At 42.6% G+C, this 15,993-nt stretch overlaps 1 protein-coding gene across 1 annotated transcript in view; it reads left to right on the forward strand.

The window, feature by feature from the left end:
* PTPN14 (protein tyrosine phosphatase non-receptor type 14) overlaps window positions 1-15,993 on the forward strand; it is a 173,382-nt gene that overhangs the window by 104,083 nt on the left and 53,306 nt on the right. Inside the window, 2 exon segments of the mRNA XM_032633781.1 lie at window positions 12,527-12,624; window positions 15,157-15,224. Coding sequence (XP_032489672.1) covers window positions 12,527-12,624; window positions 15,157-15,224 — 166 coding nt within the window.

Raw genomic sequence — 15,993 nt, forward strand, 5'->3', positions numbered from 1 at the left:
CCACAGCTGGAGGGTGTTCCCTTGGCTTGGCTTGTCATTTGCCTTGTGGCCAATATAGAATCTTCAGTTGTTTCTTGAGTCCAGTGGGTGTGTGAGAGTTGGGTAGACCAGCACATTTCGTTTATAAGAACTGAAGAAGGCCTTCATTTCGTGCTGTCCTGCTCTGATAGCAGGAAAATGGCTTGAAGAAGATAGCATCCTGGTACCCAGTGGTCTCCCCATTCACCTCTATCCATACTGAGTTTCGTGGTCACCAGTAATAATCAGATACCCTGTGGGTCTAACCATGTGATTTAATATAGGCTGGGAACTTCTATTTTTATCATAGTCTCTCTGGATTTATAATTAATTAATTACTTTCATTCCATCATTCATTCATCAAACATTTATCAAGCCCTTAGTATTTTCTCCTCATTTCTGGGACATTACCTCATCTACAGAAGAACTGGCTTTGTTAGGCAGTTGCTGGGATTATATCTTTATCTTATCTATCTTTCCCCCCCCCCTCCCCCCCCCCCCCCCGCAACCACTGATCTTTTTACCATCTCCATAGTTTTGCCTTTTTTTTTTTTTTTTTTTTGCGGTACGCGGGCTTCTCACTGCTGTGGCCTCTCCCGTTGCGGAGCACAGGCTCCGGATGCGCAGGCTCAGTGGCCATGGCCCATGGGCCCAGCCGCTCCGCGGCATGTGGGATCCTCCCGGACCGGGGCACGAACCCGTGTCCCCTGCATCGGCAGGCGGACTGTCAACCACTGCGCCACCAGGGAAGCCCTAGGATTCACTTCTGACGTTGTGCATTCTATGGGTTTGGGCAAATGTGTAATGACATGTGTCTATCATTATATTATCAGATAGAGTATTTTCACTGCCCTAAGAATCTGTGTGCTTTGCCTACTCATCCTCCCCCTGCAACCACTGACTTTTTACTGTCTCCATCGTTTTGCCTTTTCCAGAATGTCATATAATTGGGATCGTGCAGTATGTAGCCTTTTCAGATTGGCTTCTTTCACTTAGTGATACGCATTTAAGTTTCCTCCATGTGTTTTTATGGCTTGATAGCGCATTTCTTTTTAGTGCTGAATAATATTCTAGTATCTGGGTGTATCACAGTTTATTTATTCATTCACCTACTGAAGGACATCTTGGTTTCTTCCAAAATTTGGAAATTATGAATAAAGCTGCTATAAACATCTGTGTGCAGGCTTTTGTGTGGACATAAGTTTTCAGTTCCTTTGGGTAGATACCAAGGAGCACTATTGCTGGATTGTATGGTAAGAGTATGTTTAGTTTCGTAAGAAACCACCAAACTGTCTTCCAAGGTGGCTGTACCATTTTGCATTCCCACCAGCAATGAATGAAGAGTGCCTGTTGCTTCACATCCTTGCCAGCATTTGGTGTTGTCAGTGTTGTAGATTTTGGCCATTCTGATAGGTAATGCAGTAGTATCTCATTGTTGTTTTAATTTACATTTCTCTGATGACTTATGATGTGGAGCATCTTTTCATGTGTTTATTTGCCATCTGTATATCTTCTTTGATGAAGTGTCTGTTAAGGTCTTTGGCCTGTTTTTATTTTTTTTAATAAATTTATTTATTTACTTACTTTTGGCTGCTCTGGGTCTTGGTTGCAGTGCGCAGCCTTCTCATTGTGGTGGCTTCTCTTGTTGCTCAGCATGGGCTCTAAGCGCGCGGGCTTCAGTACTTATGGCATGTGGGCTTCAGTAGTTGTGGCTCGCGGGCTTTAGAGCGCAGGCTCAGTAGTTGTGGCACATGGGCTTACTTGCTCCGCGGCATGTGGGATCTTCCCAGACCAGGGCTCAAACCCATGTCCCCTGCATTGGCACGTGGATTCTCAACCACTGCGCCACCAGGGAAATCCTGGCTTGTTTTTTAATTGGGTTATTTGTTTTCTTATTATTGAGTTTTAAGAGTTCTTTATATGTTTTGGATCAGGCCTCTATCAGATGTGTCTTTTGTAAATATTTTCTCCCAGTCTCTGGTTTGTCGTGTAATTTTCTTGATACTGTCTTTTACAGAGCAGAGGTTTTTAAATTTAATGAAGTCCAGTTTATTAATTACTTCTTTCATGAATTTGTGTCTTTGTTGTTGTATCTAAAAAGTCATTGCCATGCCCGAGATCATCTAGATTTTCTCCTGTGTTATCGTCTAGGATTTTGATAGTTTTGCATTTTGCATTTAGTTTCACCATTCATTTTGAGTTAATTTTTGTGAAAGGTGTAAGGTTTGTGTCTAGATTCATGTTTTTGCATGTAGATTCACAGTTGTTCCAGCACCATTTGATGAAGAAGCTATGTTTGTTCCATAGTATTGCCTTTGTTCCTTTGTCAAAGATTAGTTGACTGTATTTATGTGGGTCTGTATCTGAGCCCTTTATCCTGTCCCATTGATCTATTTGTCTTTTCTTTTGCCAATACCGCACTGTCTTGATTACTGTAACTTTATAGTAAGTCTTGAAGTCGGGTAGTGTCATTCCTCCAACATGATTCTTCTCCTTTAACGTTGTGTTGACTATTCTAGGTCTTTGAAGGAATATTGTTTCCCTTTGCCTAAAAACAGATATGTGATGGGTTACATTTCTGAAACTTTCAGGTGCCTCTTTCATACCATAGAAATAACATCTAATAATCTTCCTGTGAGGTGACTAGTCTCGCTTCCTCCCTCTGTCCTTGTTTCTCTGTCAGTATTTCATCTACTCAGAAACATTTATCGAGTGTCTAGTTGGCACCAGGTACTGACATTAAATGGAAAGACCCAGTCCCCAGTCTGTGTGGAGCGGGAGAGGTGCTGACAACAGTGCAGGGTCACCCGGGTGACGTGCTTTCAGAGCTGGGAGAGGGGTTCACTAACTGGATGAGAGGATTTGGGAAGCTTTTACAAAAGGACATACATTTCAACAGGGCTCTGAAGGATGAGTAGATGATGATTGTCCAAATGGAGAAGGATGGGCAAGGGCATTCAGACAGAGGAAACAGGAAGGGGGTGGTATTGGGAAGCACAGTAAACTTATTACAACTCAAGTATATGCTGTGTGGTGAGACATGAAATTAAAAAGAAAGTAGTTCTGAGTGTATCATGAAGAATCTGGTGTACTGTATCAGGAGTTTGAAGTTTTTCCTGATTAGGGTTATTGGATATTTTGTTTTTTTGAGATAAAATTCACATAACATGGTATTCACTATTTTAAGCACGTTAAAGTATACAATTCAGTTGTTTTTACTATGTATGCAAAGTTGTGCAACCATTCCCACTATCTAATTTCATAACATTAGCAGTCTTTCCCCCTCCCCTTGTCTCCCAGCCTCTGGCAACCACTGATCTACTTTCTGTCTCTATGGATTTGCCTGTTCTTGGACATTTCATATGAATAGAATCATACAATATGTGGCCTTTTGTGTCTTGAGTTACTTCACGTAGCATAATATTTTCAGAGTTCATCCGTGTTGTAGCAATGTATCAATACCTTGTTCCTTTTTATGGCTAAATAATATTCCATGGTATGGAATAAACATTTTGTTTAGCCATTCATAAGTTGATGGACGTTTGGACTGTTTCTTCTTTTTCGGTTATTATGAATGATATTGCTCTTCATGCACAAGTTTCCTTGTGAACACATATTCTCAGTTCTCTTGGGTATATACCTAGGAGTGGAATTGCTGGGTCAGGTGATAACTCCATATTCAACGTTTGAGGAACTGCTGAACTCTTCCAAGTCATTGGAGATTTTTAAGCCGGAGCAAAACAGACTCAGGTTCTCTTTTAACATCACACACTTGAGGACAGTGTTTTCTTTTGAGCCTGGGTATTTCTAGTGCTGTCGCCTTGTCTTCCTAGTTCAAGGCATCACAGTCCACAACAGTGAAACCTATTGGGCTCTTTAAAATTCCATTAGTGTGATTGCTATAGAGGAATCTGTACCCAATGGCGTAGAATGGGACAGAAAGAAGGGATGTCAGGGTATTCATGCTCTCTCTCTAGGATGTATTGTAGAGAATGAGTTTTTCTATTTTAAAGAGAACCCCTGATTGAATTATAAGCTATTATTAGGGAGTTTATCGTACACATAAACTGTACTTCGATTCCCTGCAATTTGTTGTAATTAATGCAGGAGTTCAAGAGCAGAGAGTAAGGATCAGGTTGGGGCATGCTTTTCTCTTTTGCGACACCTGGCTGTTACTGGCCTTTTTTCACTAGCATTAAGGCCTGTGTGTGTTTGGGTGCGTTTAAACAAACATTATCCTTTTCAGGAAAGAATTGCAATCCTTTGACTCACTGAAACTTAAGGAGTCTCAGTAAGAAGTTAGGTGTCTCTGGCAATATAGGATATTGATCAGCGAATGTTGAAAACCTCTGGGACTGAAGTTCTGCCAGGACAATCTTGTCTGTATGTGTTTGAGTGTATGCACGTGTTTGTATTTTCATGTACGCATGTGTGTCGGCTTGTGGTGTAAAAAAGGCAAAAAGAAAAACTTCTCCTTTTAAGGTTCTCTTTGTGGAGTTATGGTTTTAGCCTTTTCCTTTCGTTTCTTCCTCCCTGTTGGTTTATTTCAGTTTTGCATAGTTGCAGGAACGCGGACTTTGTCAGCTGCTTGATGAGGCAGAGTATTAATTGACTGTCAACTCGAACATTCATTAAATAGAAAAGAGTTTAGATAGTACATGGCTCAGGAACCAAACACATTATTATACCCGAATAATCACAAACTGAAATCTTCTCGGGGGCTTTGAGGACAGAGGGGCCGAGGGAGGCAAGCCTTCCCGTTTGTCTGGTTCCATGCCCGCGTATGTACTGTTTATCTGGTCCTGGCAGGTGGAGAGCAGGGTGGGCCACCCTGTCCATTATCTGGATTTACAGCTGTGAGCACTCTTTGAAATGGCTGGAAGGTGCTGTTTCTCTTGTGTTGGTACCTCTGTCAATCTAAGAGTTAAAATTATGCTCTTTGCCAACCTGTGTCCCAGAATTCTAGGACAGCTTGTCCCCAACATCCCCCCACCTCCCACGTTTGTCTTTTATGGTAGAAAGCTTGTACATTTATTTCTTAGTTGCCCAATAGAATGCTGACCAGAAAGCAATGCGAGCGTTTTGGTACCTACTGCACTGTCCTGGGAGAACTGGGTCTCCAGTACATTCTAGCAAGACCCTTCTGATATTGCTGATTGTAAAGGGAGTTTTCTAGTGAGGAGAGGACATTTTAAGTCTTACTCTTTTCTTGATAATAACAATGACAAAACAATCTGGTTTCTCTCTCTGGTCCTCCCACCCCAGTAGTTTTATGGAAAAGCTTCACAGACTGAGGAGTTTAAGGATGGTACTGATGTGCTCCCTCTCTCTAAATTGTCACATCCCTACTGACCATGCACATGGGAAGAGATAAGAGGGTTTGCCGGACCTTGAACTGTAGAGGAGGGAAAGGCAGATGTAGGTGTCTGACAGCAGCAGTGACACTGCAGGTCCACAGTTAGAGCATACGGAGTGCTTCCACTCACCTGTTTTTAACTACGAAAGAGCGTTTTCTTTCTGTCTCAGATATCCTTGGGCAGTGGGGGTAAAAGAGATCAATGCATGGGTGGTATGTGCCGATCAGACAGCTTCAAGTGTTATTAATACCTTAGTAGAGTGAAGTCTGGGTAACTTCACTAACAGAGTGAAGTCTGGGTAACTTTTTTATTTTATTTATTTATTTATTTATATTTTTTGTGGTACGCGGGCCTCTCACTGCTGCGGCCTCTCCCATTGCGGAGCACAGGCTCCGGACGCACAGGCTCAGCGGCCACGGCTCACGGTCCCAGCCACTACACAGCATGTAGGACCTTCCCGGACCGGGGCACGAACCCGTGTCCCCTGCCTCGGCAGGCGGACTCCCAACCACTGCGCCACCAGGGAAGCCCAAGTCTGAGTAACTTTTAATGATCCATAATATAGAAGTATCTTTACTCAAAGCAAGGCAGTAAAGACTGTGTGTGTTACTGATGAACTGCTGTTTACTTTTTAAAAAATGTTGCATTTGGCAACATATACATTTAAGGGCCCAGTTTGCACTGGCTTCTGCATACAGCCTCTCCTTCTAGGTAGGAGCCTATTAATTGGAGACCCCGATCTCTAGATTTTACTTTTATCCCTCTATGCATCTTATGAAGTTGTCAATGAGTCGTTAGAATGCATAACTCAGTCTCCTTTCCCTTCCTTCTACCTTCGGGAGGAAAGTGAAATATCCCAGAGGCTGCTCTGGGAGAAAAAACAGATCTGAATAATCCAAGGGCCAAAGTATGAAACATGTCATGTAATATGTTTTTACAGAAAAACTTCTATGTCAATGCTTGTCTCATATGCTGTGGCACAGATGAGGGAGGGGAGGGCAGCTTGGTTGTTGAAGCCCTTCCTTAGAAGCATTGGGATCATGAAAATCACCCAGCAGTGGTGTTTGCATTTTCATTTCTATTTTTAGACTTCAGTGAAATTGATGACTTGCCTGCAATGGCTGGGAATCCCATCCCACTCTCATCACCTCTGAGGTTGCCATGCAGAAATGGAGCTCCAGGCTCTGGTCTGTGTGGTCCTGCCTTCAAGGAGCAGTGTTACCTTGGGCAAGTCATTCTCCTTCCTCAACAGAGTTTTCTTCTCTAGAAACAGAAGAGCTGGGCGTGAGTTTTCGAAATCCTTCCCTTATTAAGTAGCTTACACTAAGTCATGCTGTAATAGTATATGACCTCCACCTCTCTGTGGCTTTCAGAGCCAAAGGCTCATTTCTTGCTACCTTACATGTGTGCTGTGTCCATTGCCTTCTTTCCCTGGTGGTCAAGCTAACCAGGCAGCAGTGCTACCTGGACACTGCAGGTCTCAGGGCAGAGGGAAGCAGAGCTGGGAACCAGGCACGGGCTTGGAAAGCTTCTGCTTGGGATTGGCATGTGTCACTCCCTCCTCCATTTCACTGATCCCGAAGCTAGTCTCAGAGTTAATTCGGCTATGACGCTCTGGGAGGGGAGGCCCCATGGAGGGTGGCAGCATTCAGAGCAGTGATAGTGGCCTACCATCCTCCTGTCTCCAGCATCCTGTGATTTAGGCTGAGTTATGTTGAGCCCTTGGGTAGAAGCATGACCGAAACCACATCTTAAAGTTTTCAGATTTTCATGGCTATTCCCTGTTTGAGGCATTTCTGCTGAACTGGACTTGGAATGAATATTTCACGTGTGAGAGGGGTGGGAGGAATATTTTAAAAGCAGCACGTACTCGGCCTCTGGGTTCTCTTGCCTTATTTGTGGTTCTGTGGCGGTACAGTCCATACTTTCCAGAATACCGTGTGGAATTTCTCAATCTGAGAAGTATTAACAGACCTGCATGTGAAATATACTTGCATAAGTGCTTAGATAAAGCCCTCATATATAAATTAAAATAAGAGATGAAAGATCATAGCAGCACATCTGTAAACATTGAGGATAATGTAATGGGGAGTAATTTTGAGAGAGTCCTTTGATACCACTGAATGCATGCTTTACTGATTTAATTCAGTGTGGCTTTTTTTTTTTTTTTTTTTTTGCGGTATGCGGGCCTCTCACTGCTGTGGCCTCTCCCGTTGCGGAGCACAGGCTCCGGACGCGCAGGCTCAGTGGCCATGGCTCACGGGCCCAGCCGCTCCGCGGCATGTGGGGTCTTCCCGGACCGGGGCACGAACCCGCGTCCCCTGCATCGGCGGGCGGACTCCCAACCACTGCGCCACCAGGGAAGCCCCAGTGTGGCATTTTTTTAACCTTTCTTTTCAAAATCTTAGGGGGAGGAAAGAACATGGAGAAGTCACATATTTTCTTGAGTTTGGATAGAAGTATTCCAGATAGATGAAACCTCTAGGGATGGATTTATAGTGTCTGTCAGTTTCCAAGTGTGACGTTTAATAGCACCAATTATCAGGAAGCCTTTACTGCTTCACCCAGAGAAACTTGCATTCAATCCATAAATTAATCTCTGGAGATTCAAAATAAAACAAAAAACTGAAAATAGAAATGTTACCCTTGTTCAATAAGCATAATTATGTTCACCAGTTCTTAGAGGGAGAGCAAAATCTTCACCTAAAGCCATTCATTGGACCTCAGCAGTCAGATGGACTATTTCCAGGTCTTTGAATATAAAAAATATTTAAAAGCTTTCCTTGTGGGTTTGGGTTTTCAAAGAGGATCCCTTTGGAAAGTTGGCAAATACTTACTTTCCTGGCACAAGGATTGGTTTTTTTCTTTTCCCCTCCACCCAAAGCTATGACAGGGTGGAGTGGAGTATACTTCCATGAAATTGCATGTTTCCAGAATAGGATTCAGTGTTATATTTTACTGCTGTTAGAATTGAATCTCTAATCAAAAATAAGCAAAAACCAAACATTCTAGAAATAGAATTTCAGCTCATATTCTCTAATTTGGTCTTCATATAGGATAGAATTATTATATCTTATAAAAGTACCTTTTGAGCAGAAATGTAGCAAACAATCAGTTAGCAAAGTGGTTCAGATTCCATTCCTGTTTCTGTGATCTCATGTAGTAATATCCACAATCTCAAATGGCAATCACACCATATCATTAACGCTGTTCAGATTCTCTCGTAGTCTGGATGGCTTGCAGGCAGGGGCATTGCATTCTTCAGCTCCTTGGTTTTGCTTACCAGCACAAGCCTACATTTAACCTAAATGACCGGGAACAATCCTGGTGTTCCTTGCTAGTGGATTGGGATTCGCTGTTGCCTAGCGTGGGATGGATCTATAATAGATGGAACCTGCTTATACATTTTATAGAAGTGATAATTGTGGATGAAAGTTGGGATCAGCAGGGTAAGAAAACTATAACTATTGTTTTGCTGGGTGCTGTGGATTATATTTCCCAAGGTCTCAGCTAATCATTTTTGCCTCCAAGGTGACGTGTAAAAGGCCCTAGCTATGGAAGATAATGCTAGGATAACACCTTTTAAGATGCTTTTCTCGTTGGTTCTTAAACATTAAACCCTTAAATACTGCACTGGAGAGAGAAACGTGACAGCAGTGGCCCGAGAGATGATGAGCATCCCTGCAGGGCCGACTGTCTTAGCCTTCTCCAGGATGTTCTCGGCATCTAGCCGACTTAGACGTACAGGAAGTGCTTAATGAATGTTCGTTAATATCCATGTGTCTCCTGGGCTTGGAGAGCAGAAAATGAGTCGAAACAACTCCAGATACGAAGGAGTGAATGCATGTAGAAGAGTTTCAAACACTGTTTGAATAGGACGGACGAGTAGGCAAATGTTACCATCCTTCCCCACCTTGAAATTATGTCTTCTGGTTTGTCTGGGTTTTTGGGTTTTGTGCGTGTTGTTCTTGCTGTTGTTTTTAGAATCCCATTGTACCTTTCTTTAATAAACACTAACATTCCTTCCTATTGTGAGATTTTGTTTTTTTAGTCCTTTGGGGTTTTTTTGTTGTTGTTTTTATTAACAAAAAAATTAAACATCCTTTAATTTTTCTGAAGAAAAACACAGCGGGCTCCTCTGGCCATAGGATGATGTTAACACTTTTCGTCATCCCTCTTTTCTTCTTATTCCCCCAGTTTTGAAAGTATGGTCTTCAGATTCTAAGTGGCTCTTCTTCAAAGACCTATCTGCTTTCACAGTGAACACTTGGTACTTAAAAGGTCTTTGATGACTAAGGACCCCCTTGCTTGCCTGGGTTTCTACAAGAAGGTGTTCTCCTTTTTGAGAACTGGCTAGGTTATAAACATAAAAGTTCTTCCCTGGGCTTCCCTGGTGGCGCCGTGGTTGAGAGTCCGCCTGCCGATGCAGGGGACACGGGTTCGTGCCCCGGTCCGGGAGGATCCCACATGCCGCGGAGCGGCTGGGCCCGTGAGCCATGGCCGCTGAGCCTGCGCGTCCGGAGCCTGTGCTCTGCACCGGGAGGGACCATGGCAGTGAGAGGCCCGCGTACTGGAAAAAAAAAGATCTTTCCTGAATGGCTCCCGGGCAATTCCTAAAATCTCTTGAAGGAAAAGTTTCCTCACGTGAATGAGTGGACCTTTTACTGTTTCCTGGAGAACGGGCCCAGAGGCACAAGACAGGTGCCAGAGGAAAACTGAGAACCAGGCTGGGGACAGGGAAAGAGTATGGCGGTGGGTGCTGAGGACAAACCATGAAGGAAGATGGAGGATGCAACAGAAAACATGTGCTGTAGCTTTGCATGAGAAGAAGGCTTCTGAAGCCTGTGTTTCCCTCTTAGTTTAGGTTTTACTGAGCTTTCTCCTAGGAGATGAACTAATAGTGTGCATCATTAGGTTATGTTTTTAGGCATAAATCTGTTATTTAAGTAAGGTTATAGAAGCCCTGAGCTTTGCTTGGACTCGATAGGGTGCACACTCCTTGAAGCAAGGGTGCTAGTGTAAAGCATTTCTGTTGGAGCTCTTGGTTTGCTGAATGAAACCATGGAACCTGCGATCCTTGGCACTTGCCATGTGCAGGCTGGCTGTCTCTTTCCCCTTGAGATGGGAGACATTCAGGCACACAGCAGGCACGTGGATCATGGGAATGCATGGGACCACCCTTCTGTGATGGTAACTCACCTTGTGTGAAACATTTGAAAAATATGCCAGAGCTTGGGGACTTGACCTCAGTGAACAGGGGAAAAAAGGAAGCCAGAGGGGAACATGGCATATTTTAACTGCAGCAATTCAGGTTTCTTTAGTCTTCAATACTTTGATTCACTCTCATGCTGTTTCTTTTAATTCGTTTACAATTATTGCTTCAAAATGTTTTCATTTACTCTGATTCTCTCCTATGAAGAATGAAGAGGCAGGTCATGACTTCCCCTTTCCCCTCTATCATATATTATTGCCAGAAACTCCCTCAACAAAGAAAAAAATACACACACACACACACACACACACACACACACACACACAGGTGGTACCTTCAACTTCACAGGATTTTTCAAAGTATCTTGTCTAGTATTAGCTCTAAACTGTGCACATTCGGAAACAGCAGAGCTGCCACTTCATTACCAACAAAAGATTTTTAATCACAAGGTCTTATATGAAACCTCTGTTCCTATTTGTTGGGATTTAGAATCCACGATGCCTCTAACCAGCTAAGGATATAATGACTAGGTGAGGTCAGGGCAGTGTCCACTGAGCTCAGAGTGGTGAGTGGACACAAAGGTTTTCTACAGGTACCAGGGACTTGTCTCTGAAAAGCAGTGAAGGTAATTGTTATGTACATTAATCGATTTAGTCAACCGACATTGACAAGTAGTCAAATTATTGATTCGCTACTGGACGCTGTAAAATGATCTTGAATATTTTAGGTGAAAGATAGAATGGTGGTAGGAAAAATAGGTTGTTTTTCTATTAGACATTAAGTTTGACTAAAAAAAACTTTGGATAACGCCGAGTGTTGGTCCTTCTAATTTGAGTGTAGGTTTTCCCACCAGAGACAGACCTGGTTGTCTTTACCTTGTCCCATAAACCCAAGAGTAGAGAAGTAGAGACTATTTTGTCGAGCCTGATTCTTCTGTTCAAATAGGTATTGGATTGATATGTAGCAATGTCCATGATATCAAGGTAGAGGCAGCAATAATTAGCTCTCAGGGCTGATTGCCTCTCTCCACGAGAGCTGGGCTTTGGGTCACTCCTGAGCTCCCTTGATTGACATGCCAAAATTTTGAAGAAGTACAGACTTATGGTTACCAGGAGCAAAAAGGTGGTTAGCATTTGCCAAGAATTAATGCCTAAAAAGTGTGACTGTTCTAGAGGTAGCTGTGTTCTAAGAGTATGGTCAAAGGAAGTGGAGTCCTGGGATGTAAAGGTTTGGGGTGAGGAGATTTCTAAGTGCGATTTTACTGGCGAGGAAACAATAACGCTGTATTAGTTTCTAGAAGAGTGGTCTAGTCTGAGGTTGATGTTGTGTATGGGCACATTCTGTCCGTCTGAACTTTGCTGCTTGGAGGACGTACTTTGGGTTGGAAGGCTCCGTATCACATTTGATTAGATTTTTTGTGAGTCACAGACGTGGAGGGTGAACCCGGCTCTGAAAAGCTTTATCCTGTCCATTAGCAGAATTCTCAATGATTTGGCCTATTTGTCTTCTACTCTCCCAAGCCTTGGGGTTTAAGAAATGGTGTGTTTCCAGAAGTTTTTCAGGAGTGCACACACTGCTGAATATGGCTTTGGCAGCTGTGCTGTTGTGGTTGTCGAAGTGTGGAAGAGCGTTTTCGTTCTTGGTCTCTTGTTGTGAAGAGCTGGTTCTTATCAGTAGTTCATCCTGCCGGCCCGCAGTGAAATGATGTGATGAGAACGCTCTCAAACTCAGAGTGAACGGGACGTGGCACCTGCCACATCAAACAAAGATAAACACAGGCAGAGGTCACTTTCCATCTTCTATAGACCTGACCTTTATCGACATCACCTGTGTATCCTGCTGTGTACGTAAGGTTTCACATCCAGAGGCATCGATGTCGTGGGAATGTATTCCAAGTATGTGTTTTTAAGGTTATTTGTTCTTCTGTTTCCATGAACAGATATCAGTATTACCTGCAAGTCAAAAAAGACGTGCTTGAAGGGCGGTTGCGATGTACGCTGGAACAGGTGATCCGGCTGGCGGGCTTAGCTGTGCAAGGTAAGAGAGTGGGGACCGGTGTGTGACAGTCCGTCTTCTGTCGGATGTTGGTGTCGCTGGCCTCTCAGAGGGAAAAGTTAAATTTGCTTAAACGATCCCTTAGTAACTCTCACTTTTCATTTCAGGGTATCTTCCATTAAAAATGCAGAGATACTGATTTTTAGAGGCAGGATGTTGGATTTCTCAAAGCTGTTTGCGAATTGCTCAGGCTTGTATAATTTTAGTTTTATTTGAAGAAACAGCAGCTTTCATCCTGCCTCTAAGTAAAGCTACATTGCAGGGTTGGTGGAACATTTTCTTAGAATTTTGTCACTGCCCAACATGGTCATATTTTGTGGCTTGACGCTATGACTGTGTGACTTTCACATCAGTTTCAAGTGTGAGAGCTTAAAACATTGTAGTGTAATTTATTCCGACACAGTTAAAGAGAGAAATTTTAAATGCAAGATTGTAATGTGGAACAACAAACGTGTGTTAGAGTACATATCTTTCAACTTGTCCTACTTAGATTGATCAGACACCTATGTTTTTATCTTCTCTAAATCGTTACACATATTCACGTAACACAGCATGTAATTTTTTACATATCTTTATACATTACTCTTTATTGAGGGGTAGCTTCATTGTCTTTAGTCATGTTGAAAACAAGATAAAAGTATAATTTTTAAAGAGAGACGAGTTTCCCTTGTAGTCATGATTTTCTTTAAAATCAGGTACCGTCCAAATGCAAGGCTGCCAGCCGCCAAGTCCTTGCTGTGTGGATTGTTGTTGTAGAAGCTGAGAACTGAACTTCCCATCTGTAACTGCACTGAAGTTAAACCTTTTGGGTTTGAAATGTCTAAAGAGGCAGCCTTTCCTCGATAACTTTCATTTTGGGGATATTAGCGGGTTAGCGATTTTTGTTGGACGTGTGATTCTTAGTAGTTAGCTTCTCCTGTTCCCCTGTGGATTGGAAGTACGCACTATATGCTGTTCACCTAACACTGGAAAGGGAAGGAGCAATGCCCAGAACGATATAACGAAACCATCCGTGGTTATAACTGAAAAATCATTAAAACAGTGGAGAAGACACCCTTAATTGGGGAGAAGAGAGAGAAGATCAATGGGTCCCTCATCTTCATATTGGGTCTTTCTCCTTTAAAATGCTTCCTTTTCACTCACTCTCTTTTTTCCCCTCTCACTCTTTAATCATTGGGCTCATTACAGGCATCCTGGATATTGGAGGACCCTAGTGATAGCTTTCAGGCTAAAGGAAGTTGGTGAACTTACTCTGGGTTCCCTTTTCCTTGGGTCCTTGAAGCTCGCTGTTCAGTCTGATGAAACCTCCTCTAGCTATAATATTTGTAAAATAATTTTTCTGAGAACGCTTATTGGGCAGTTAGAAAGCCACATCAACAGAGATAAAAGTTGTGATGAAATATGACAGCAGATAACTGACCTTGGAATTAGGCAGAGCCTACGATCTTTGGTGTTCCTGAGTGCCTCACCTTGTTAATTAGTTATGTGCTGAGTTTGTAGGTGCATCTTTGCCTTCTTGGTAACAGCCTTCTGTGTGGATCCCCTCACTCTCTAGTTCTTGTTACCTAAAAGATACCTGAATCCATTTCTACCTGATGCTAAACATTTTACGTGAAATTAAAATTTCATGCTGCTTTGAGTTTTTTTTTTTTTTTTTTTTTTGAGAGCAAGTAGGATTCGAAGCAAGACATTTATAGATTTATGATAGAGGCGAACTGTATTCGTTTTACATGTGCTCAAACTTACAACTGTGAGATGAAAGTAGGACAAAACAGAACTTTGGGCATCTTATAACATGTGGAGTTGTTTAAGAGGTGTAAAAATTTGCAAGGATGCTTGCCAAGGGTGATTTACAGTGGGAATTTCCAGCTGCAAATATATGAAGAGATGCAGATGGGTTTGTCTCTTCAGTTCTCTAAATTAACCTTGAGTTAAAAAGTTCCCTTGGCATGGGCTTCCGTGGTGGCACAGTGGTTGAGAGTTCGCCTGCCGATTCAGGGGACACGGGTTCGTGCCCCGGTCCGGATGCCGGTCCGGAAAGATCCCACATGCCGCGGAGCAGCTGGGCCCGTGAGCCATGGCCGCTGAGCTTGCGCGTCTGGAGCCTGTGCTCCGCAACGGGAGAGGCCATAACAGTGAGAGGCCCGCGTACCACAAAAAAAAAAAAAAAAAAGTCCCCTTGGCAGATATTATTAAGATATGTGTTGGTAAATATTTAATAAAAAGATAAATATAGATTTGTTTTAAGTTTTTAAAATAGCTTAGGAATCACTTTCAAATTTCCCCATTCTTTCTAGAAAATTCTGTAGCAGTGCTCACATGCTTATATTTACATTATTGCTATGTGAAAGTGGTAGTAACATCAAACCCATCTTGGCACTGTTCTTATTTAATAATAGTACAGAAGTAGGATAAAGTGGCGAGAGTAAATGTGGTGATAAGTTTACCCTATTTTAGTCCATCTTTAATGTCATATAATAAAGACTGCCCTCCTTCCCCTTCTTTTCTTTTCAGCTGATTTTGGAGACTATAATCAGTTTGACTCTCAGGATTTCCTCAGAGAATATGTGCTATTTCCAATGGTAAGTGTAATTTCCTTTTTCTTAATTAATTTTCTACCTTCTATGGATATTTAATTCTTTCCTTTGAAAATCTCAGAGGAATTTACACACATATTCCCTAGGGAGAATGTCCCTGCATTTATAAAGTAGGAACAAGTTTTGTAAGACACTGAGAATGGTAAAGATGCCTCTTCTTACCTCCTCAAGACACTTCCCTGCCCCCGGCCCCATCACACCAGCCTCCACTACTATGTTCCGTCTTCCTTTCTGAGCACACCCAGCTTGGTCCCATCCCAGAGCCTTTGTACTGCGCCTCCTCTGCCTGGAATGCTCGACCCCAGGTCTTCTTACGACTTGTCATTCAGATCTTGATTCAAATACCACCTCCTCAGGGAAGGCTTCCTTTTCCTTGACCATCTATATTATACACACCAACCATCCAGCACTTCCTGCCCTTTTATGCGTGTATTTCAGAGCTCTTTCAGTATCTGAACGCGTTCATTCTTTCTCTCATTTTTATTGTCAGCTGGAATGTCAGCTCTGTGGTCCTTAAGCAGGGACTCTATCTCATCCACTGTTGTCTGGCACATAATTTGCATGCATAAACATCTGTTGAATGCGTCCATGAAGTAAAATGTTTATTCCTGGGTTAAATTAGGGATGAGGCTAGGTTTTTAATCCCTGGAGTATTTTTGTTCGTTTTTTGGTAGCTTTGGAGTAATTGAGAAGAGCTTTCACGAGGAAAGTTAAAACATTTGAAAAACCATTTTAGGGAAAGGCTATACCCGCT

The sequence above is a fragment of the Phocoena sinus genome, chromosome 1, assembly GCF_008692025.1.
Source record: "Phocoena sinus isolate mPhoSin1 chromosome 1, mPhoSin1.pri, whole genome shotgun sequence".
Classification (NCBI taxonomy): domain Eukaryota; kingdom Metazoa; phylum Chordata; class Mammalia; order Artiodactyla; family Phocoenidae; genus Phocoena; species Phocoena sinus.